The sequence below is a fragment of the Aureococcus anophagefferens genome (assembly GCF_000186865.1).
Source record: "Aureococcus anophagefferens unplaced genomic scaffold AURANscaffold_31, whole genome shotgun sequence".
Lineage (NCBI taxonomy): Eukaryota > Pelagophyceae > Pelagomonadales > Pelagomonadaceae > Aureococcus > Aureococcus anophagefferens.
Window position 1 is genome coordinate 267,331 of NW_008705590.1, and position 21,800 is coordinate 289,130.

At 70.0% G+C, this 21,800-nt stretch overlaps 6 protein-coding genes across 6 annotated transcripts; 4 read left to right on the forward strand and 2 right to left on the reverse strand.

Annotated features, from left to right (window-relative positions):
• Positions 1 to 4,422: 4,422 nt before the first annotated feature.
• Positions 4,423 to 5,016, forward strand: AURANDRAFT_32244 (hypothetical protein; the record flags this gene model as incomplete). Its single annotated transcript, XM_009042435.1, has 1 exon — positions 4,423 to 5,016. The coding sequence occupies one exon, from the start codon at positions 4,423 to 4,425 to the stop codon at positions 5,014 to 5,016; it is 594 nt and encodes a 197-aa protein (XP_009040683.1).
• A 5,260-nt stretch (positions 5,017 to 10,276) lies between these two features.
• AURANDRAFT_67084 (hypothetical protein) lies at positions 10,277 to 10,940 on the forward strand (the record flags this gene model as incomplete). Its single annotated transcript, XM_009042436.1, has 2 exons — positions 10,277 to 10,798; positions 10,845 to 10,940. The coding sequence occupies 2 exons, from the start codon at positions 10,277 to 10,279 to the stop codon at positions 10,938 to 10,940; spliced, it is 618 nt and encodes a 205-aa protein (XP_009040684.1).
• A 486-nt stretch (positions 10,941 to 11,426) lies between these two features.
• ARC2 (hypothetical protein) lies at positions 11,427 to 12,460 on the reverse strand (the record flags this gene model as incomplete). The annotated part of the gene is made up of 2 exons (XM_009042477.1): positions 11,427 to 12,239; positions 12,287 to 12,460. 2 exons carry the CDS (start codon positions 12,458 to 12,460, stop codon positions 11,427 to 11,429), a joined length of 987 nt encoding a protein of 328 aa, XP_009040725.1.
• A 613-nt stretch (positions 12,461 to 13,073) lies between these two features.
• AURANDRAFT_67086 (hypothetical protein) lies at positions 13,074 to 16,940 on the forward strand (the record flags this gene model as incomplete). The annotated part of the gene is made up of 4 exons (XM_009042437.1): positions 13,074 to 13,715; positions 14,334 to 14,461; positions 14,696 to 15,059; positions 15,552 to 16,940. 4 exons carry the CDS (start codon positions 13,074 to 13,076, stop codon positions 16,938 to 16,940), a joined length of 2,523 nt encoding a protein of 840 aa, XP_009040685.1.
• A 1,303-nt stretch (positions 16,941 to 18,243) lies between these two features.
• On the forward strand, positions 18,244 to 19,422 carry AURANDRAFT_32203 (hypothetical protein; the record flags this gene model as incomplete). Its single annotated transcript, XM_009042438.1, has 2 exons — positions 18,244 to 18,767; positions 18,834 to 19,422. Coding segments are annotated over 2 exons (1,113 nt in total), but the record flags the coding sequence as incomplete, so codon positions are not given.
• Positions 19,423 to 20,199: 777 nt separating this feature from the next.
• AURANDRAFT_67087 (hypothetical protein) lies at positions 20,200 to 20,913 on the reverse strand (the record flags this gene model as incomplete). The annotated part of the gene is made up of 1 exon (XM_009042476.1): positions 20,200 to 20,913. One exon carries the CDS (start codon positions 20,911 to 20,913, stop codon positions 20,200 to 20,202), a length of 714 nt encoding a protein of 237 aa, XP_009040724.1.
• Positions 20,914 to 21,800: the final 887 nt, after the last annotated feature.

Below are 21,800 nucleotides of genomic sequence, written 5' to 3' on the forward strand. Positions count from 1 at the left end.
TTGGAGATGCTGTCCAGCACGAGGTCCTCGACGGTGATGCCGAAGCAGCCGAGGACCTCGGGCGTCGGCTCGAGCGTCGGCTCCGGCGACGGGTTCACCGGCGCGGGCGACGGCGCGCCGCCGCCGACGATGAGGATCTCCGGCGACTCGACGTCGAAGCCCTGGCCGTACTCGATGACGCGGATGCGGTAGTCCGACACGGGGAGCGCGCTCGGGACCTTGAAGTGGAGCATCGTGTCCGCCGTGTGCATCGCCTCGTACTGCGCGATGGTCTCGACGGGGTCGCCGGAGACGGAGCCCTCGTAGAGGAGCACGTCGATGACGCCGTAGGAGTAGGAGTAGACCTTGTTGCACATGTGGAGGTCGATGTCGACGGTCTCGCCCCACTCCCACTCGAGGTCGAGGTCCCGGAACGTCATCTCGCAGTCCGTGGGCTCGACCGTCGGGTTGATGGGCGCCGCCGTGGGCACGTAGGTCGGGTAGGCCGTCGGGAGGTCGCCGGTCTTGGAGGGCTTGTCCGTCGGCAGCGGCGACGGCGCCTTGGACTTGAAGGGCGCGGGCGTCGGCTCGTAGTCGACGACGGAGAAGTTCTCCGTGAAGTAGATCTCGAGCTCGTCGTCGTCCGTGTCGTCGACGTCGAGGGCCTTGCGGCGGCCGTCCTTGTCGGCCAGCTTGCGCACGGAGTTGGCCGTGCCGAGGTAGACGAACATGGCGAAGTAGTAGTCGTCGGCCGGCGCCGTGCCGCGCGGCAGCGTGAAGGCGACGGCCGTGCCCGGGTTGCCGCACTCGTCGTCGCCGACGGCGGACTTGCAGGACGTGCCCGTCCAGGTGCAGCACGACATGGTGCACTGGGAGGAGCGGTAGCCGTGGCCCTCGCAGACGTCCTCGCCGGTGCCGACGTAGTGGTCCACGTCGTACATGAAGGCGATCTCCTCGACGAAGCCGTTGTTGTCGTTGCACATGTTCGCCCCGGGCTCGGGGACGCCCTCGCAGAGCCGCAGCGTGACGGAGTTGGACCGGTCCTTGGTCCCCGTGAAGCGCATCGTCAGCGTGAGGTCGTCGCCGGGCTTCATGAAGTTCGTCGACAGGTCGCCGCCGAAGCCGAGCGTGTGCGTCTCGGCCCCGTCGACGACGTCGACCTCGAGCGTGAGCGTCTCGCCCGTGGGCGCCGCCGTGGGCGTGTACGTCGTCGGCGACGCGGACGGCGCGTACGTCGCGACGGGCGACGGGCGCGAGCTCGGCGCGGCCGTGGCCGAGAACCAGTAGCGGTTCGACACGCCCGCGAGGCCGTAGGTGTACTCGACGACGCGGTACGTGTAGAGGCTGTTCACGTCGAAGTCGTCCGCGGACGGGTACCAGACGCCGCGGAAGAGGAGCGGGTCCTTGGACGCGCAGCCCGTGCAGATCTTGTACACGTCGACGTCGTTGGCGACGTCGTAGACGTAGATGTCGTACTCGAAGTCGTACGCGATGTCTTTGTAGAGGTTCACGCACTCGTCGAAGTACTCCGCGCCGTGCTCCATCTTGCAGCCGTAGACGGTGTCGTAGCCGTTGACCTCCGTGACGGTGATGTCGACGAGCTGGGGGTTGCCATCGATGAAAATATGGGTCGACTCGACGTCCATGTCGCTCGGCAGGCCCTGCTCCAGCGCCTTGCCCGCGTCCACGATTTGGGAGTCGGCGGCGACCGACTCATCCCAGAGGGTCTTCTGCGCGCCGTTCATGGCGAGCGACCGGAAGCGGAAGGGCGCGCGGGGCGTCGTCGGGTAGTGCGTCGGCTTGTGGCTCGGCGATGGGGTTGGTAACAGGGTGGGCACGCGCGTCGGCCTCGGGTGCGGCACCGTCGTCGGCGCGAGGGACGGGTAGAAGGTCGGCCCGCTCGTGGGCACGGGCGTGGGCATGGACGTCGGGTAGAACTCGGAGATGCCGAACTCCTCCGTGTAGAAGGAGCTCTGCTCGCTGAGGCGGCGGTCCTCGCTATTGACGTCGTCGTCGTAGAGCACGTAGAGCACGAAGCGGTAGTCCGTGCCGTCCATGGAGTGGCCGATGGTCGACGCCGAGGGGATGAAGATGTCGAACTGGGTCGGCCCCTCGTCGGCGGCGTCGACGTGCTGGCCGACGCTCAGCGTGGACACGAGCGTGCCGCACGGGTCCGCGGAGTCGCCGAAGCCCTCGCAGAGCCGGACGGTCACGGACCCCGCCGTCGTCGACGAGCCCGTGAAGCTGAGGAACATGGTCACCGTCGCGCCCTCGATGAGCACGGAGTTGTCGCCGAAGCCCAGCGTGCGGTTCGGGAACGCCGCGTCGTTCGACAGCACCTGGCAGTAGAGCGTCTCCGCCGTGGGCACGGCCGTGGGCACGGACGTCGGCGACATGGTCGGCAGGGGCACGGGCGCCGCCGACGGCTGCACCGTGGGCACGGGCGACGGGTAGTGCGTCGTCGTGAGGAAGAGGTCCGGCGACGTCGACTCGATGCCGATGTTGTACTCGAAGAGCACGAGGTTGTAGTCGCCCATGAAGTCGGCCCAGTCGCCAACGTCGGTCTGGCCGAAGGACTGGCCCGGCACGTAGGTGTGCGTCTCGTAGAAGGGCGTCGACATCTGGTAGTTCTGGAGCACGAGGTCCCGGAGCGTGCCCGAGTCCTTCTCCTGGAGCGTGACGTCGACGAGGAAGTAGAAGGGCACCTCCTCGCCGTCGGACGTCACGAGCGTCTCCGGGTAGTCGTTCGTGCCGTAGGTCGCCGCGTAACTCGTGAAGAAAAACTCGATGGTGTTGTTCAGGTACGTGAAGATGCCGTAGGTCGGGTTGCCGCGCGCGTCGTAGTCCTCGGTGCCGATGGCCGTCCAGGACACGGCGAGGCCCGACGGCGCCGGCGTGCCCGTGGGGGCCGGGCTCGGCCAGGGCGTGGGCTCCACGGACGGCAGGGGCGACGGCGGCGTCGTCGGCACCTCGGACGGGCTGCCCGTCGGCGTCGACGTCGGCAGCGTCGTCGGCACGGAACTCGGCTCGGACGTGGGCACGCCGCTCGGGTAGCGCGTCTTCGTCGGGCTCGGCGTCGGCACCTTCGTCGGCTCCGGCGACGGGGGGAGGCTCGGGTTCGCCGTCGGAAGGGGCGTCGGCTCCGAGGACGGCGTCTGCGGCGCCGGCGTCGGGGGCGAGGACGGCCCGGGCGTCGGCACGGGCACGGGCACGGTCGTCGGCTCGTAGGTCGAGTAGGTCGGGACGTAGCTCGGGGTGGCCGTCGTCGTCGGGGTGAAGGTCGCCGTCGGGGTTTTTGTTTCCTTCGCGAGCAGGCGGCGGCCGTCGACGTGCGACCGGCGCATGAGCCCGAAGGCGCCGTGGGCCTGCGACACGTCGACCTCCTCGAGCTGGGCGCACGCGGAGGCCGCGAGGCACAGCGCCAGCGCAGCGCGCATCATCGTCGTGCTGCTTTCCCGCGCGAACGTGCCGCGGCGGCCCTGGCCGTCCAGGTGCCCGACCGCGGCGGGAGCGGCTGCGTCCACGCCTATCGCGGCAGCCTCCCAATTTTGATCGACTTTTTGTATCAATCAGTGTCTGCAGCGTGCCGGCACCATATCCGCCAAAAAATCTGATTGAGGGGCACGATTGGCGGCGAAGGGTAATGTTCGTTTAGGCGGGGGTCACAGGATGGCGGACCTGTCCCGGGCGCCAGGAGCCGGTGCGCACGGCGTGCCCCCCGGAAGCACTCTCGAGAGAGAGCAGTACGAGCCCGGAGCCGCCGATCTTCAGGGCGTGGACGCCGCGGCGCGACGCGGGGCCCACATCGCGAGCGAGACGCCGCCGAGCGTCGCGAGCACGTCTGTGGCCGACCACGACCCCCGGCCAGGCGCAGACTGCACGGACGGAATTTCCAGGGAGAGCGGCCGGCGTTGCACCGCTTGAAGTGTGCTCAAGTGTGTCTCGATCACCCGCCTGCGGACCCCCGGCCAACTCGGAGACGGCGAAGTACCACGACCGATCCCTCTCCCTAGCTCGCCGGGGGTCCGCAGGCGGGTGTGTCTCGATATCGCGATCTCGCTCTGCCGAGCCAGTCGACGTGTCTCTCGTCCTACTGCCTCGACGCCCGGCTGCCATCTCAAGCAACACCAAGAAGCAGTCGCCACCATGGCCTTCGTCCACGGCAGCAAGGTCGCGCGCGCCGCGAGCCGCGTCGCGAGCCGCTCGATCTACACGAAGACCGTGGACAACTACGAGTCCGTGCTGGACCGCTTCGCGCGGGACCGCCTCACCGCCGTGCTGCGCACGCCCACGGGTGCGCACCGCCGCCCCCCCCCCCCCAGTTCCGAGACGAGAGCGCCCCGCATCCCGCGCGTGTTCCGCCAACCAATTCCGAGACGAGAGAGCGCCCCGCATCCCGCCAACCCGTGCCCCCCCCTCGCAGCCGAGGCCGCGCCGAAAGCGATGGCGGCGGCCATCGACGGCGGCTTCAAGATCGCCGAGTTCACGCTGACGACGCCCGGCTGCCTCGACGCCGTCGCCGACTTCCGCGGCAAGTACGACGGCGACGTCATGGTCGGCTGCGGCACGATCATGTGCACCGAGGACGCGGAGGCCGCGTGCGACGCGGGCGCGGAGTTCATCATCACGCCCGTGCTCCTCCCCGAGGTCGTCACCTGGTGCGCCCAGCGGAACATCGTCTGCGTGCCCGGCTGCCAGACGCCCACGGAGCTCTACACGGCCTACACGCTCGGCGCGCCCCTCCAGAAGGTCTTCCCGGGCGTCGCCGGCGCGGTGACGTGGGTCAAGGCCGTGTCCGCGGCGCTGCCCATGCTCCGCCTCAACCCCACGTCGGGCGTCGACCTCGACAACGCCGGCGAGTACCTCTCCAACGGCGCCGCCTCCGTGGGCCTCGTCGCGCCGCTCTTCCCGCCGGACGCGATCGCGAACGAGGACTGGGACGCGATCCACGCGAACGCGACCAAGGTCGTGGGCAACGCCGCCAAGGCCGGGCCCTTCGTCCGGAAGCCCACGGGCTTCCAGCTCGCGAAGCTGTGAGCGCGGTCCGAGAGTCCGCCCCGGCGCCGCCGGCGCGCGCGGTCGAGAACAAAAGCCGCCCGTCGCCGCCGACGATGTCGTAACTCCGTCGCTTCCCGAGGAACCGGGCCCGGGGGTCGTCACTCCTTTCGTTTACGGCAGCCCCGCGACGCCGCCGCCGGAGGGCTTCGGCCGCGGCCGAGCCTTGGGCTTCGGCGCGGCCGCCGCGGGCTTCGGAGCCTCGGGGTTCCGCCGGAAGACGGCGACCCAGTAGGGCGCGCCGTCGATGTCGTAGTCCTCCTTGGACTCGAAGGCGAAGCCGGCCCTCTCGACGTTCTTCCGGTAGTCCGGCCAGGTGCGGAACTCCGTGTGGGCGCCGTCGACGGTCCGCGGCTCCTTGGTCTCGTCGTTCGTCGCCTCGCCGAGGACGAAGCAGCCGCTCTTGGGCGCGAGGTGGTCGCGGAGGCGCGCGTAGACGGTTCGATGCTCGCTCCAGGGCACGTAGCGCAACACCTGGGCGGCCATGGCGCCGTCGAAGGGCGCGCCGTCGACGCGCAGCGCGGCCCAGTCGCCGCCGACGGCCTCGTGGACGACGAAGTCGCACCTCGAGTCGACCCTCAGCAGCCGCGCGGCCGCGCGGCCGAATTCGACGTTCCGCGGCGCCGCGTCCGCCCCGACGACGCGCACCTCGCAGCCCGCGGGACAGCGCTCGACGCCGCGCGCCGCGAGCTTGGCCGCGTCGCGGCCGCAGCCCGAGCCCAGGTCCAGCAGCCGCATCGTCGACGACGCCGCGCGGCAACGATCGAACAGCAAGTCCCGCGGCCGCCCGAGGAAGTGGGCGCAGCGCGCGCCGTAGGACGACCCGGACGCCGCGAGCTGGTCCACGTTCCGCGTGAGCTGCATGTACTTCTCCGCGTCGTCGTCGAAGTGCTTCGCGGTCGCGGCGATCTTCTCCGCGGCGGGCTTCTCGTCGTCGGCCTGGGCAGCACAAGAGTGATTCAACGTCGCTTCAACGTGAGTGTTCCGCGCGCGCGCGTTCCGGAAAAAGCATCCACGCTTCGAGGCCGTTCCAAGAGATGATCGCTCGTCCAAAAATCAGCCAAAACGAGTGGAAAACGGCCGAGATCGGAGCCTTTGAAGTTGGGAAGTTCGCTCTCTTTTGCTGCCCCGTCGTCGGCGTCGCGGGCCTTGGACAGCTGGCGCGCGAGCGCGGCGAAGGACGTCGTCTGCCCCGCGCGGCGCACGAGGAAGTGGCCCTGCTTGCGGCCGTCGTCGTTCGCCGACGAGTTCGGGTCGAGCGCCCAGTCCGCGTCGCCCATCATGTCGTCGGCCTGGAGGAGCGCGCAGTCCTTCTCGTTGGCCCACCAGTCGTCGTCGGGGCAGCGCTTCACGTGCTGCTTGCAGAACGTGCGCAGCACCTGCTTGGCGAGCACGCCCTTGCCGCCGGAGCTCAGGCGCACGACGAAGGGCGTGCCGTCGCAGCGCTCCATGAGGCACGTGAGGTCGCCCTGGCCCGCCTTCTTGATCTTGCAGTCGCGCATGGCCTCCGTCATCAGGTTCAACTCGTGCTGCGCCTTCGGGTCGATCTTCCCGTCCCCGTCGTCCGCCATCCTCGACGGCGCGGAGGCGACACGGCGGCGGAGGCGCACGACGCGTAGGGCTGCTTTCAAGGGCTTCTCCATTCCTTCAACGTGACGCTCCTCGACGCGATGTGCCCGAGATCCCTCCCCCAGCGCACGCAGCAGCCTTCAACCCTCCTAAAGCGCTCCACTGGCAGGCATATATTTAGAAGTCGTCGGGGTCCAGTTCGCCGACCTTGTCCTCCGTGCCGACGAAGTCGTCCTCGGCGGCGGCCGGGGCCGGCGCGGCCTTCTTGGCCTTCTTGGCCTTCTTGGCCTTGGCCGCGGGCGCCGCCGCGGCCGCGGCGTCGCCGGCGGCGGGGACGAGGCCCCGGAGGCGCTTGCGGCGGGCCTCGCGCGCGTGGACGCGGGCCGCGAGGCGGTCGCGCGCGGGCTTGGCGCCCCTGGGGAGGAGCGGCTCGAAGGCGACGACGTCCTTGGGCGCGGCGCCGATGGTCGCGCGCTTCTTCGCGGCGTCGTCCGCGGCGGCCTCGAAGGTCGCGGCCGCGGCCGTCGCCGCCGCGCGGAGCTTCGGGTGGCACTTCTTCTCCTTGGCGAGGGCCTTGAGCGCGACGGAGGGCACGATCGCGAGCTCGGGCGCCGCGGCCGAGTACTTGACGACCTCGAGGTAGTCGAGGAGCGCGTCGACGACCTCGCGCGCGAGCTCGACGCGGCAGTGGCCGTCGCGGCCGTCGCCGAGGTCCACGTAGTGCGCGAAGCCGTCGTAGTCCAACAGCTGCTTCTTCTTCGCGGCGCCCTTCTCCGGCGGCGGCAGGCCCTTGGACGCCGCGAGCGACTCCCGGAGCGTCGCCAGCAGGCACTTGGTCGTCGGCACGTAGACCTCCGCCGTCGCCGCGAGGCCGTGGAGCGCCTTGGCGCAGTGGACGCGGAACGGCGCGTAGCGCGGCGCCTGCGCGAGCTCGATGGCGCCGAAGAGGACCTGGCAGAGCGGAAACACGAGCTCCCCGAGCCGGTCGTCGGCGGCGTTGCCGCGCCGCGACAGGGCCGCGGCCCAGGCCCGGGCCGCGTTGAGGAAGCGCCAGCAGAGCACGTCGCCGACGTCCTTGGGCGCCTTCGTCGCCAGCGCCTGGCGGACCTTCAGCGCGAGCTGGCGAACGTACACAAAGGCCGTGCGGTAGGCCGCGTCGGGCGATGCGTCCGCATAAAGCTCCGCGACGCAGGACGTCGCGAAGGCCAGCGACGGCGCGGCCTTGGCCGCGCGGGCCGGGTTCGCGGACCCGCCGGCGAAGCCGCAGACGTCGCGCGCGAGCCCGTTGTACGCGCGCTTCAGGACGTACTCCTCCACGGAGTCGCCCTTGCGGCCCCGCGACGCGTCGGCCGTCGAGCTCGCGCCGCAGGCGACGACCTCGCGCAGGCGCACGTAGGCGTCGACCTGGAGCCCGCGCTCGCGCGCGTTGAGCGCTTCCCGGTCCGCGTCCTCGGAGCCCTCGGGCGGCGCCTCGACGACGCGGCAGAGGTGGCCGACGAGCACGCGCGCGAAGCGCGGCGCGAGGGACCCGTCGAGGGGGCTCACGGCGAGCCAGGGCGCGTAGGCGCCGAGCTTGCCGCACGCGAGCACCTGGGCAGCACAAGAGTGCGAAATTCCCAACTTCAAAGGCTCCTCTCTCGGCCGTTTTCCGCTCGTTTCGGCTGATTTTTGGACGAGCGATCATCTCTCGGGACGGTCTCGAAGCGTGGACGCTTTTTCCGGAACGCGCGCGCGCGGAACACTCACGTTGAAGCGACGTTGAATCACCCTTTTGCTGCCCTGGCGAGCACCGCCAAGGTCGTCGACCGCTCGCCGCCGCGGCCGCTCTTCAGCGCGCTCAGGAACGCGCGCAGCGTCGACCGCACGAGCGGCAGGCACTTCTCGAAGGCGTCGTCGTCGGCGTCGCAGGCCTCGCGCAGCGCCCGGGCGTCCGCGGCCAGCGCCGCTAACGCGTCGCCGCCGGCCGCGAAGGGCTTCGCGCCGACGAGCGCGCGGAAGCGGCCCGCGAGCTCGTCGAAGGCGAGGGCGATGGCGGCCTCGCGCACGGCCGGGTCCACGATCTCGAACTGGGACGACGCCGCCTTGGCGTCCTCCTCGTCGCTGTCGTCGTCGCTCTCGCCGCCCGCGTCCGAAGCGCTGTCCGCGGAGTCGTCGTCCTTGGCCGCCCGCGCCTTGCCCCGGCGCCGCTGCTTCCGCGAGCCCGCGGCCTCGTCGTCGTCGCCGCCGCAGGCCGCGCGCGCGAGGGCCACGAGGCGCTTCGTCGACCGGAACGAGCCGCCGGCGAGCGACGCCTTCAGTTCCTCGAACTTCGCCGCCGTCAGCAGCACGCCCTTGGAGATGAGGCCCCCGGCGCCCTCCTCGTCGTCGTCGTCGTCGTCGTCTTCTTCTTCTTCTTCTTCTTCCTCGTCGTCCTCCTCGTCCTGCTCGCCGTCCAGCGCCTTGGCGTCGTCGCTGTCGGCGTCGCTCACGTCGTCCATGGCCTCGTCGCCGTCGCCCTGGAAGGCGAGGAGGCCGCTGTCGTTCTCCTGGAGGTACTTGTAGAACTCGGGGTCCCGCGTCGCGAGCGCGTCGAGCTCCGCCTGGTGGCCGCCGAGGCTCTCGTCGTCGTCGTCGTCGTCGCTGCTCCCGTCGGCCGCGGACTCGTCGTCGGACGGCGCCGGCGCCGCGTCGTCGAGGTGGTCGCCGGCGAGGAACTCGTCGACGTCCATGTCCTGCACGGCCTTCTTCTCCGACGCCTTCTTGGCCGGCGGCGGCGCGGCCTTGGGCTTCGGCGCCTGCTTCGGCGGCGCCGCGGCCTTCTTCGCCTTCTTCAGGAGCTTCGCCTTCTGCGCCGTCTTCGCCTGGGTCTTGCCCAAATTCTTGCCGTGTTTGCCCATGGCTGCTGCGCCGGTCGTGCGGTGCTGCTCGGGTGCGCGACGACGAGCTCGGCCGAAGCAAAGCGGCGATGAGAATGAGGGCAAGGTCTATTCAATCGAGCTGCTCGTTGGCATGTTGCACAGACCTCCAGAAGACATGACCCCCGGGGGATGACGCGGGGCTGCCTCGTAAGAATGCTCCTCGCCCTCCTCCTCCTCGCCACAACAACAGCTTCATCCAACGAGAACCTCGTCCTACCGCCGCTCCCCGACGCCGCGGGACCGGCGAAGCTGCTCGTGCTCGTCCCCGGCGCCAACGTCGCGACGTCCTACTACAACGCGACGGCCCGGGCGATCCAGGCGCACACACCCTTTAGCGAAGCTCTGGGTCGTCGTGCCGAAGATCCCCGGCGAGACGTGCATCGCCTTCTGCCCGAGCGCCCACGTGTGCGCGCCGCTCCGCGCGCTCGTCGAAGGCGCAGTCGCCGAGGCCGGCGCGTTCGACGCCGCGGACCGGTTCCTCGCGGGCCACAGCCTCGGCGGCGTCTGCGCGGCGACGCTCGCCGTCGCCTACGACGGCGCCTATGCCGCGGCGGCGATGCTCGGCTCTTATGTGACGGCCAGCGTCCTGCGGCCGTGACGATTTTCGAGAGGTTTTGACCGAGAAAACGACGAAAAATCGTCACCGTCATGCTCGGTAGGTGACGGATCAAAACGTCGCGGCCTTCCCGCTGCCCGTGCTCACTCTCGGCGCGGAGCTCGACGGCGGCCTCGGCCGGCCGGGCTACCTCTCGCTGTCCGCCAAGGCGAGCGACGCGATGGCCAGAGACCGCGGCGTCGACTCCGACTGGCAGCTGAAGCGCGCGCCGGTGGTCATCCTGCCGGGCCTCGACCACTCGTCGTTCTGCCCGGGGTTCCGCGTGCCCGGCGACGTCTGGCCCGCGGAGGTCGGCTTCGAGGCCGGCGCCGACGCCGTCGGGACGGCGCTCGGCGCCTTCCTGTCGGTGCAGATGACCGACGCGGCCGACGCCTACGCGACGCTCCGCGACGCGTCGAAGTTCACGCGCGCGCTGCTCGCGCCGCTCCACGAGGCCATGGCGCTCGAGCGCGACGGCGAGACGTCGCCCTGGTGCGAAGAAGCGCAGCGCGTCCTCGCGGGGCCCGCCGTCGCGCCGGACCTGGACGTCGCCGCGCCCTACTTGGAAGGCGCGGGCGACTTCGAGCACTCGCGGGTCCGCTACGCCGCCGCGGGCTACGCCCTCGAGCTCAACGTCTCGGGCCACAACGCCTACTATTCCATCGCCGACTTCAGCAGCCAGTGCGTCACGGCGGCCAAGGAGGTCGGCTGCAGGGCAGGACAAGAGAGCGAAATTCCCAACTTCAAAGGCTCCTTTCTCGGCCGTTTTCCACTCATTTCGGCTGATTTTTGGACGAGCGATCATCTCTCGGAACGGTCTCGAAGCTTGGATGAAATTCTCGTGACGCGCGCGCGCGGAACACTCACGTTAAAGCGACGTTGAATCTCTCTTGTCCTGCCCAGGTCGGCTGCAAGCTCGCGAGCGGCGCGCGCGTCGCGCAGCAGCTCAACGCGACGTCGTCGCCGAACGCCACCTGCCGGGACGTCAACGCGAAGGCCGTCGAGGCGGCCTTTGCCATCCTCGCGGCGACGGACGTCGGCGCGCGGTCGCTCGCGCGCTACCGGTCGCGGGGCCGCGGCCTCTTCCTCGAGGCCGACGCGGCCGTCTTCGGCGACGTCGGCCCGCTCTTCATCGCGGAGCGCCTCCGCATCGGCGACAACGCGAGCGGCATGGTCGTCACGTCCCTGGCGCTCGGCCCCCAGCCCCTCGACGCGACGCTTTTCCCCGGCGTCCACTACTGCAAGCTCCTCAGCCCCGCGCGCGTCGTCGACTACGTCCTCACGGACGCGCTCAAGAACGAGAGCACGTGCCTGAACACGTAACATGGTTTTTACGCCTTCTCTTCCTCGGGCTCGGGCTCGGCCGCGGGCGGCGCCGCGTCGTACCAGACGACGTCCTCGGGGACGTCCTGCTTGATCAGCGTGCCCTTCGTGCCGCCCATGAGCTCCGCGGCGTCGTTCAGGTCGCCGATGATGGCCCAGGCGCCGGGCTCCGGCGACTCCATGACGAACTCGATGGCCGCGGCGACCTTGGGGCCCATGGACCCCGGGAACTTCTGGCCCGACTTCCGCGCGCGGAGGTACTGGGGCGTCACGACCCTCATCTCGCGGCCGTCGGGCTTGCCGAACTTCTCCCAGATGCCGCCGCCGTCCGTGAGGATGATGAGGCCCTGCGCGCCGATGGACCGCGCCATGAGCGACGCCGTGCCGTCCTTGTCGACGACGCCCTCGACGCCGACGATGTCGCCGAAGACGCGCGACACGGGCGCGCCGCCGCCGCCGGCCGCGATGACCAGCGGGTACTTGGCGTCGAGGAGCGCCGTCACCGCGTCGAGCTGGAGGATGGCCTGGGGCTTCGGGCTCGCGACGACGCGGCGGTAGTACTCGCCGTCCTGCTTCACGGTCCAGTCCAGGCCCTTGGCCAGCGCCTCGGCCTCCTTGAAGCCGTAGACGGGGCCGACGAACTTCGACGGCGCGCTGAAGGCCGGGTCCGCGGCGTCGACGAGCGTCTGCGTGACGATCGCCGCGGCGTCGACGCCGAGGCTCTGGAAGGCCTGGCACAGCACGTAGCCGATCTGGCCCTGCGACTCGGCGCCGAGCACGTCGAAGCCCGCGCAGGACCGCTCGAGGGCGAGCTCGCCGACCTAAGACAGTGAGCTCACATTCAAGATTTGATTTGCACGCAGCGCACCTGGGGACCGTTCCCGTGCGTCAGCACGACCTCGTTGCCCGCGGCCTGGATGGCCATGATCGCCGGCGCCATCTGCTTCGCCGCCTTGAGCATGTTCTCGATGGTCAGCCGGTCGCCGCGCCGCTGCAGCGCGTTGCCGCCGACGGCGACGACGACGCGCTGGCCCGTCTGCATCGACAAGGCGCGCGCGGCGCGGCGCATGGCGCCCGATCGAGTGCTCAACATCGTTTGCAATCGAGAGTTTATGGCAGCATCGCTGATTGACGAGCAAAGAGCAGCGTCGTTGAAGAGTCGGTTGGATCTCGGGCAGCCTCTCGTCGTCATGGGTTTCGGCCGGCCGCGGAGCGGCGGCGCCGCGCGCGTCTTCGCGGACCTCGGCGACATGGAGAACGAGGCCAAGCGCGACGACGGCTTCCGGGCGCCCCAGGAGCTGAAACCTTTGGTGCGACCCCAGCACTCGAAGAACCCGAGCCGGGCCAACGGCGCCGACTTCCGCGTCGCGCGCAAGGGCGAGGCGCCGCCGCGGGCGCCGCCGCCGAAGCGCCTGGTCTTCGGCCGCAAGAAGTTCGACCCCTTCGCCGCGCCCGAGGTCGCCGAGCGCATGGCCAAGACGCTGAAAAAGGCCGCGAAGGACGCGGCGTCCACGTTCGGCCTCGGCGCCGCGACGCCGCGCGCGGGCGACGCGGAGAAGTGGGCCAAGTTCTGGGAGCCGACGCAGCGCTGCTACTACTTCGTGTCCAGCACGTCCGGCGAGAGCCGCTGGGCCGCGCACTTCGACGACGACGTCATGGTCGTGGAAGCCGACGACGGGTCCGTGGCCTACGCGCACCACGCGACGGGCAAGGCCGCGACGGGCCCGACGGAGGCGTCCGTCGTCGAGGGCCCGACGATCTGGGTCACGCTCATCGACCCCGTGAGCGGCCAGGTCTACTACTACTCGCGCATGTCGGGCGAGTCGAGCTGGGCGCCGCCGCGGTGGATCGACTACTACGACCCCGACGCGCGCTGCGTCTACTACGTGCACACGCGCACGAACGCGTCGACCTGGGACCGGCCCGAGTCGTTCCTCGACGACGCCGAGGCCGCCGCGGGCGAGCTCGACTACGCGGACGCGCCGCCGCCCGAGGAAGCCAAGGCCGCCGACTCGCCGCGGCGCCGCGGCGCCGACGACGAGGCGAAGCGCGACGCGTCGCCGGCGAAGCGGCCCGCGTCCGCGCACGCGCCGCCGAGCCACGTCCGGAGCCCGCCGGGCGTGAACAAGGAGAACGGCGACGCGCCGCTCGACAAGCTCAACGCGATCCTCTTCTCCTACCAGAAGCGGCCGAAGCAGCCCTGGGACCCGGCCGCGACGCAGGCCCCGGCGGACGCCGCGTCGCCGGAAGCGAAGAAGCGCGACTCCGGCGCGTCCTGCCCGTCGCCGCCGGACTACGTCCCCACGAGGAAGCTCCGCTTCGGCGACACGCTCGTCCTCGCCGACGACCTCGAGATCCTCGACTGAGCGGGGTGCGTGCGCGGCTTGTAAGGATAGGGCATCACGCAGCCGCGCGGCGCGGCGCGCGCGCAATCCCTCCGCCGGCCTGTTTCGCGTGCCGATCGAGAAAGAGGCAATGGCCGGCGTCCAGCAGGCGATGCCGCTCCTCGGGGCCCAGGAGAGAGAGGGGCCCGGACTCGGGGCGCTTCGGCGGCGCGCAGCAGAACGACCGAGCGCTACGAGAGGCCCGCCCTTTTAGCCGCGCGCGCGCCGCGACGGACGAGCGCCTCATGGATGCAAAACTCAGGTAGATCATGTCGGCCGCCGTGAACGCGTTCCGCAAGCACGCGACGCAGTGGGTGATGCAGCGCGCCGTCGCGCCCACGCGCACGGCCGTGCGCCGCATGGGCGGCGGCCACGACGACCACCACCCGCACGCGCGCCGCCGCGTCCCCGAATCGCCGCCGCCGGCCGGCCGCGCGCGGTCCTCCCCCCGGCGGACGTTCCGCCGCCGCGCGCGTTGGCCCCGCGCGCCCGCCCGCCCCCGCGCGCGCCCGACGGCGAGCCCCCCCGCAGCCGACCTTCGACGGCGAGGTGTTCAACAAGACGTCGATCGGCATCGGCGTCATGGCCACGGTCGTCGGCGGCGCGGGCGTCATCTGTTTCGCGGCGTTCTTCCAGAACAAGAAGCACGGATTCATCAAGTAAGCGGCGAACCGCCGTGCGACGGGTCCCCGCGCGTCGCCACTCCCTTTTAAAGTGCCCATATTCCTCCATCTTTGTGTTTCTTTTTTACGGGCCTCTCTCCGCGACTCCTGGGCTCGGGCCTCTCCGCGACGTCTGGGCTAGCCTTGGCCAACAGCGCGTCGACGGGAGTCCGGACGGAATGAGGGCTTCCGTGGGGGGAAACTTTGCGGCAACGTTGGCCAAACCCGAAGGGGCCCCCGGGCCTGCGCGACGGTGCGTGCCGCGGTCCCCGGCCACGTCCCCGGCCCGTGCCCGGGCCGTGCCCGGGGCCCCGTGCCGGGCCCGTGCCGGGCCTCCCCGGCCCGTGCCCGGCCCGTGCCCGGGGCCCGTGCCGAGTGCCGGGCCCGTGCCGGGCCGCGTGGCCCGTGCCCGGCCCGTGCCCGGGGGCCCGTGCCGAGTGCCGTGCCGCGTGCCGGGCCCGTGCCGGGCCGCGTGCCCGGAGCGCATTTACCGTGCCGGAACCCCCGTGCCCGCCGTCCCCGGCCCCCGTCCCGGGGCCGGACCGTCGTGCAGGGGCCCGTACCCGACTCGGAGCAACACGATGGGTGCTTGATTGTGTGTGATTGCACGCGATGCGACGAACGGCAATGCTGCGCGCTGTCATCCTGGTCTCCATCGCCGCGAAGACTGCATGCCTGGTGATGCCGCCGGTCGTCTTGCAACACCGCACGCGGCTGGAAAGCGCGCCGACGTTGGACGACCTCGCGCCGTCGTGGGAGGCGCTGGACGCGTTGCTGGCGAAATCGGCGACCGGCCGGCGCCTGGTCTCGGGACCACGTGCGGTCCGAACTCCACGTGTGGTGTGCGTCGGCGCGCGCGGAACGAGCGAGGAACACCCCGACTGTGCTCATCACGCGGACCCCCGGCCGAACGCTCAACTTGTGAAGGACACGATGGACACGACATCAAGCGCCCGTGCCACCTGCCCTCGCCGCCGCCAGCTGCGCGTCGCAATCGACCCCTCAGCGTTCACGGACACGAGCCGCTCGCTCCCAGCGTCCCACGAGCACCCCTGGGCGTCTTGGGCGAACGCGTCCCCGCGCGCAGGTCATGCTCGGCCCAGGAGAGACCGGCGACACGCCGGTCGCCGAGCTCAAGCGCAAGTCCGAGGAGCACAAGGCCGAGGCCGCGCGCCTCGAGCAGCGCGTGCTGTTTGCCCAGGAGCGGCACGGTGAGGCCGACGACGAGGAGGCGCCGCCGCCGCAGACCGGCGACGACTCGGGCGCGTCCGCCGGCGGCGACTCGTCGTCGTCGTCGCCGCTGACGCCCGGCCCGCCCGGGCGCGGCGCCGTCGTCGTCACGCTCGCCGAGGCCTTCCCCGACACGTTCGGGTTCGGCGAGGCGTTCAAGGAGTTCGAGGGCTGCGCCGTCGGCGGCGACGGATACTACCGCCGCGCGTCGGAGCGGGAGCTCGGCCGCCTGACACAACGCCCGTTGTATGATCTTCTGCGTCTCTTACGCCCGCATAGGAACCAGGATCTCAAGTGCGACATCATCGAGGAGCTGGTTCGCTACGGGACGCCCGCGCACGTCTCCGTCGACGCAGACGGCGATCTCTTCTACGACCGCGCGCCCGTGCCGCCGGTGAAGCGGGTGAATCTGCGCTTCGCGGGGATGATCCGCTTCGGAAGTGGATTCGAGGCCTTCGACGGCAAGCGGAACCCCTTCACCGACGAGCCCTTCGCCCGGGCGACGTACGACGAGCTCATGTCGATGCACAGGCCGGTGTTATCGCTTATGGTCGACGCATGCCCAATGACTCGCGAAGAGCGGTCCGCTTTGATGAAACGAAGCGCGAAGGAACGTCTGGCGAAGTTCCTCGCATCGCATGGGGTGCCAAAAGGCGTCGACCTGCGCCCTGGCGCGCGCCGGATTTGTCTCTACCGTCCGTATCCTATCGGGTTTTCGACGCGAGACCATTCGTCGGAAGCGAAGCGCTTTCGTGCAGCACAAAAAGCGAGGTGTTTGGCGCAATCCAAGCTCGCGGCCGAGGCGCGGCTCGAAGGCAAGCCGAGATCGAGTGGTGGTGGTTCCGGTGCCATCTCGGCGTCGCGCAACGCCGAGCAGAAGCGTCTGATCGCGCTCCTCGCCGATCATCACGCGCGCGCCAACGGCCACGACTTCGCCAACCGCTGCTACAGGAAGTGGTGGCACACGAATTATTGTAACCCGCCGGAGGCGGTCATGTGCTTCGTGTGCAAGTGTATGACGAAGAAACGCGTATTCGAGCACTGGCAGATCGCGAACTCGGACGGCTCCGTCACGTACTACCACCGCAGCCTCACCTGCTGCCCGACATGCAACATCGTCACCGTCTGCATCGTCGACAAGCTCGAGCTGCCGGCGCAGGACATCGCCGAGGCGCGCGCGCGCGCGCGCGCAGATGCACGCGCCGTCGCCGCGTTCTGCTACCCCGGCTACACGCCGCCGTCGTAGACGCACGCCCTCCCGCCCCGCCGCATGTAATGCTGGTCTTCGACGCGTGCGTGGGATTTGAGATCGACCCCCAGGCTCGTCAGGCGGGGCCAGCCTTGGAGGCGTCGCAGGCCATCTCGACCGCGCGGTGACTGCAACAAACCACGACTGGCTTCACCACTGGTTCAGCGAGACGTCGACGACATCGCGAGGCCGTCTTCGACAAGACGACAAGGGCGTCTCGCAGCTCCGGGGCCGCCGTCATGGAGCGCACCGTGGAGCGCCTCGACCTCGACATGACAGGCACGGCGCACGCGAACAAGCCGGCGCCGCCGCCCCAGCGCCAGGAGGACGCTCTTGGATTTCCTACCTCAACCCTCCACTTCGGCCAGCAAGTCGCTCAGTACTCGCCCACCGACATCGGCCGTCAAGGCCGGCCGTACAAGCCCTTCCCCGACATCACCTACAAGCAGCTTGCTGTGCTCTACGTGTCCGCGGTCGGCGCCGCGGCCATCGACGCGGCGATGACCGCGTGCTGTTGGACGTCGAGCTTCGTCGAGCTCGATGAGTGGTACCGCGGCGCCGACGGGGACGACTTCGTCTACCTGTTCCGCATCGCGTGCATCGTCTACAACGTGCGGCCCTACCAGGAGGGCCTCAACGTGTCTTTCATGCAGTGGGCGGGAGACCTGCGGACACAAGCCCAGACGGACTTCTTCGTCTCGCTGAACGAGTTAGGGAAAGAAATAGGCATACCGGTCTACCAGGCGGCGCACCCTACCGTGGATTGGCTGAAGTGCTCGCTCTGCCCCGAGGTCCTCGATGTCACGTCGCGCAACTGGGACCACTCTTCGGGAAGTTCACGCGTGAATGGGGCGACCTGCGCGCACTGCAACACGAAGAAGTGCATGCTCATGCAGCGGGTCGGGCCCGCCGCGTACTTCCGGCAGCTCGACGACGCCGTGACGCACTCGTACACGGCATCGTCCGTGTCCCTGACCAGCCGCTACCACGAGGCCCTCGTCGCCGGCATGGCCGACGAGTCCGACGACGAGAGCGACTAAGAACTAGACCGGTGGCCTGCGGCGCTCGAGACGCGGTCGCCGAAGCGACGCGCGCATATCGCGAAGTCGACCTCGGTGAATTGTCTCATGTGTTAGTCGGCAACAGTCGGCAACTCGGGCGCAAGGTGACGGCAAGAAGCTCTTGGATGCTCACGCGACTGACCTGGTGCGACGAGCGTCGCAGCGTGCCGACAGCCAGCACCGCGGCAACGCTTGCGACTTCGTGCTCTACAGTAGCGTAGCCTCGCAAAAAATCCGCAATGATCAGCAACGCAGCTCTCAGATTCGCGCTCGTGTTCGCCGCCGCGGGCGCGCTCGCGCCGGCATCGATCCACCTCGCGCGCCGCACCGGCGCGCTGCGGTCGACGGCGACGGCGACAGCACCAACGACCACAGCGACGACGCGCACGGCGCGCATCCTCGAGCACCTCGAGGCCGAGGGCGACGGCGCCGGCGCGGGCGCGTCGGGCACGCTCCGCGGCATCGAGGGCCTGGACCGCGCGTGGGCGCAGCTCCGGCGGCCGACGGGCGGCCCGGCGCCGGCGCCCTTCGTCACCGAGGGCGACGTCGGCGCCGCCGCGCCGGAGTTCGACGTCGTCGTCCTCGGCGGCACGCTCGGCGTCTTCGCCGCGGCCGCGTTCCAGAAGCGGGGCCTCAAGGTCTGCGTCGTCGAGCGCGGCCCGCTCGTGGGCCGGAACCAGGAGTGGAACCTGTCCCTCGACGAGGTCTACGACCTCGTCGAGGCCGGCGCGCTCGAGCCCGGCGACGTCGACGGCGCCGTCGGGTCGCCCGGCAGGTACGAGGTCCTCGCCGGCGGCGCCGGCGACCTCGTCGCGTCGCACTTCGGGAGCGTGCGCGCGGGCTTCAACGACCGCGAGGTCGGGCCGACGGGCTCCGGCGGCGCGCTCCAGGAGGTCTGGCTCCCGAGCGTGCTGAACGTGGGCGTGCGGCCCGACGTCGCCGTCGCGCGCGCGCGGAAAAACCTCGAGGCGCGCGGCGGCGTCGTCCGGGAGCGGACGGCCTGCGAGGGCGTCAGAGTCGGGGCCGGGTGCGCCGTCGTGGCGCTCGCGGGGGGCGAGACCATCGCGGCGCGGCTCGTCGTGGACGCCATGGGCAACGCGTCGCCGATCGCGCGGCAGGCGCGGCGCGAGGCGAACGACGGCGCGGACCCGAAGCCGAGCGGCATCTGCTGCGTCGTGGGCACGCTCATGCGCGGCTTCGACGCCGACAACAGCTTCGGCGACCTCATCTACACGAACGAGGACGCGCGCGTCGGCGGGCCGGACCGCCAGTACTTTTGGGAGGCGTTTCCGGCGATGTCGGTCGGCGCCGACGCGCGGACGACGTACCTCTTCACCTACATGGACGCCGACGAGCTGCGGGAGCACACGGTCCTGGACCAGTTCGAAGACTACTGGGACATGCTGCCCGCGTACCAGCGGCACAACGCGAAAAGCCTCGCGGGCGGCGGGCGCGGCGACGCCGTGGAGCGCGCGCTCGACGCCGGCGACCTGACGCTGGAGCGGTGCCTCTTCGGCCTCTTCCCGACCTTCAAGGACTCGCCGCTGCCGAGCCGCTGGGACCGCGTCCTCGCCGTGGGCGACGCGTCGGGCGTGCAGTCGCCGCTGTCGTTCGGCGGCTTTGGCGCGCTCACGCGCCACCTCGGCCGCGTCACCGACGCCGTCGCGGAGGCTTTGGACGCCGGGGCCCTGGCTAAGGGCGACCTCGCGGCGGTCAACGGCTACGCGCCGAACATCGCGGCGACGTGGATGTTCCAGCGGAGCTTCGTGCACCCCGTCGGTTCAAATCGTCCCGCGGCCTTCGTGAACCGCCTCATGCGCCAAAACTACGAGAACATGGAGGCCCTCGGCGACGACGTGCTGCGGCCCTTCAACCAGGACGTCGTCCAGCCGCGCGCGCTGCTGCGGGTCCTCGCGCTCGCGACGGCGAGGGACCCGCTCAACATCCCCGCGCTGCTCTTCTACATCGGCCCCAAGGAGCTCGCGGAGTGGCTCGGCCACTTCGGGGCCATGCTCGTCTACGACCTCCTCCACCACGCGCTCGGCGCGCCCGTGCGCGGCTGGGCGGACCGGCTCCCGGACGCGCGGAACGCGTACCGCCTCCGGCGCCTCGCCGACGCCTGGGAGTACGGCGCGGGCATGGACTACGGGCACTAACACTACGGCCATACTACACGCCTTTTAGAACACGGCACATTACAGCTCCGTGGGCCGGCGCTTCCGCCGCCGCTTCCTCCGCGGCGGCTGCCCCCGGGACCGCCGCGCGTTCTCGTCCGGCGAGCGCGCGTAGATCTTCTCGTAGAGCTCGTTGCGGTGGCCGTCGTCGAGGTCGTCGGAGACCTTCCGCGCGCGGCCCGCCTCGCTCGCCGCGTAGAAGCGCGCCGCGTCGCCGCCCGCGGGCTTGCAGTAGAGCAGCTCGACCCCGGGCTGCGCGAGGACCCACGCCCGCAGGCCGTCGTCGGCGTCCTCGCCCATGAACCAGACGCGGAGGACCGTGGGCTTGATGTCGTGGACGCGCACGGACGCCATCTCGACGGAGCCGCGGGCGATCGCGGCCTGCCACCTGGCCGCGAGCGCGTTCGCGTCCGCGTCGTCGGCGGCCGTCGCGTCGTTCAGGTGCGCGAACCAGGTCTGCACCGTCGTCCGGCCCGCGGCGCGCGGCTCCGCGGGCGGCGCCTCGCCCCGCGCCTCGGCGAGCTTCGCGTCGACCTGGGCCTTGAGGGACCGGGCGTTCGCCGCCTCGGTCCGCGCGTCGCGCCAGCGCTGCGAGTCCTCGTGCCAGTCCTCGCTGTCGGCCTCGTCGTAGCTCGCCTCGAGGGCCTCGAGGTCCACGGGCCTGTTGAACTCGCTGCTCTTTGCGCTCGCGTATGCGAGCACGAGCAGGAGGGCTGGGCCTCGCCGGGCTGCCATCGCGTTCACGAAGGGCAATGCTGACCTCAGGCATTTGGTTTCTCCACTTGCACGTGACCTACTTACTTAGAAGAGCCTAAGAAGGCGTTGATGTCCTGGCCTGTGTCGTCAGCCAACCGGAGTGGAAACCGAGGCTGAATTAGCCACTTTTCCGAAAGTGAACTAACAGGGCCTAGGAGATTCTTCGTTCCTGGCCGACAGGGCCTACTAAGCGTCGTTCGCGCCGAGGCGGTCGAGGGCTTCGCGGGCGTCGGATAGGGACTGGCGCGCCAAGGGTTTCATCATACCGTCGAGGTTTCCGTATTTGCCACTGGCAATCGCGGATGCCATATTCTCAAGTGCAGTGCCTTTGGCAACCGCGCGCTCGTACCAGCGTCTGGCTTCGTCGAGGTCGCGTTCGATGAAGTTCTCGCCATATTCATAGAATTCGCCCAGTATTTTGTAGCTCTGGATATGTCCTTGGTCAGCGGCGAGCCGCAAGTAGCTGAGCCCTTCCGCTTTGTTTTGTTCAACGAGGAAACCGCCGAGGATGAACTGCCCGTCCGTGTCCCCCCGGTCCGCGGCCATCCGAAACAGCTGCAACGCCTTCTTCAGGTCTACTTTGACACCACCAGCTTCGCGTCCTGGAAAGACTAGACGCCCTAACCTCACCATCGCTTCCACGCTCCCGAGCTCCACGGCGCGCTTGTAAATCTTCGCGGCCTTCTTATACGATTTCACGAGGCCGTTTCGTGTGAAATCACCGTTTTCGTAAGACTGGCCCAGCTGTGAAAGAGCTTCCGGAAGATCATTTTCCACGTGGCGACGCAGCCGCGCCAGCTCCTCCGAAATGCTTTCTGCGCGCGGCGTGCGGCAGAGAGGACATGGCCCATCTCGAACTTTTCCGC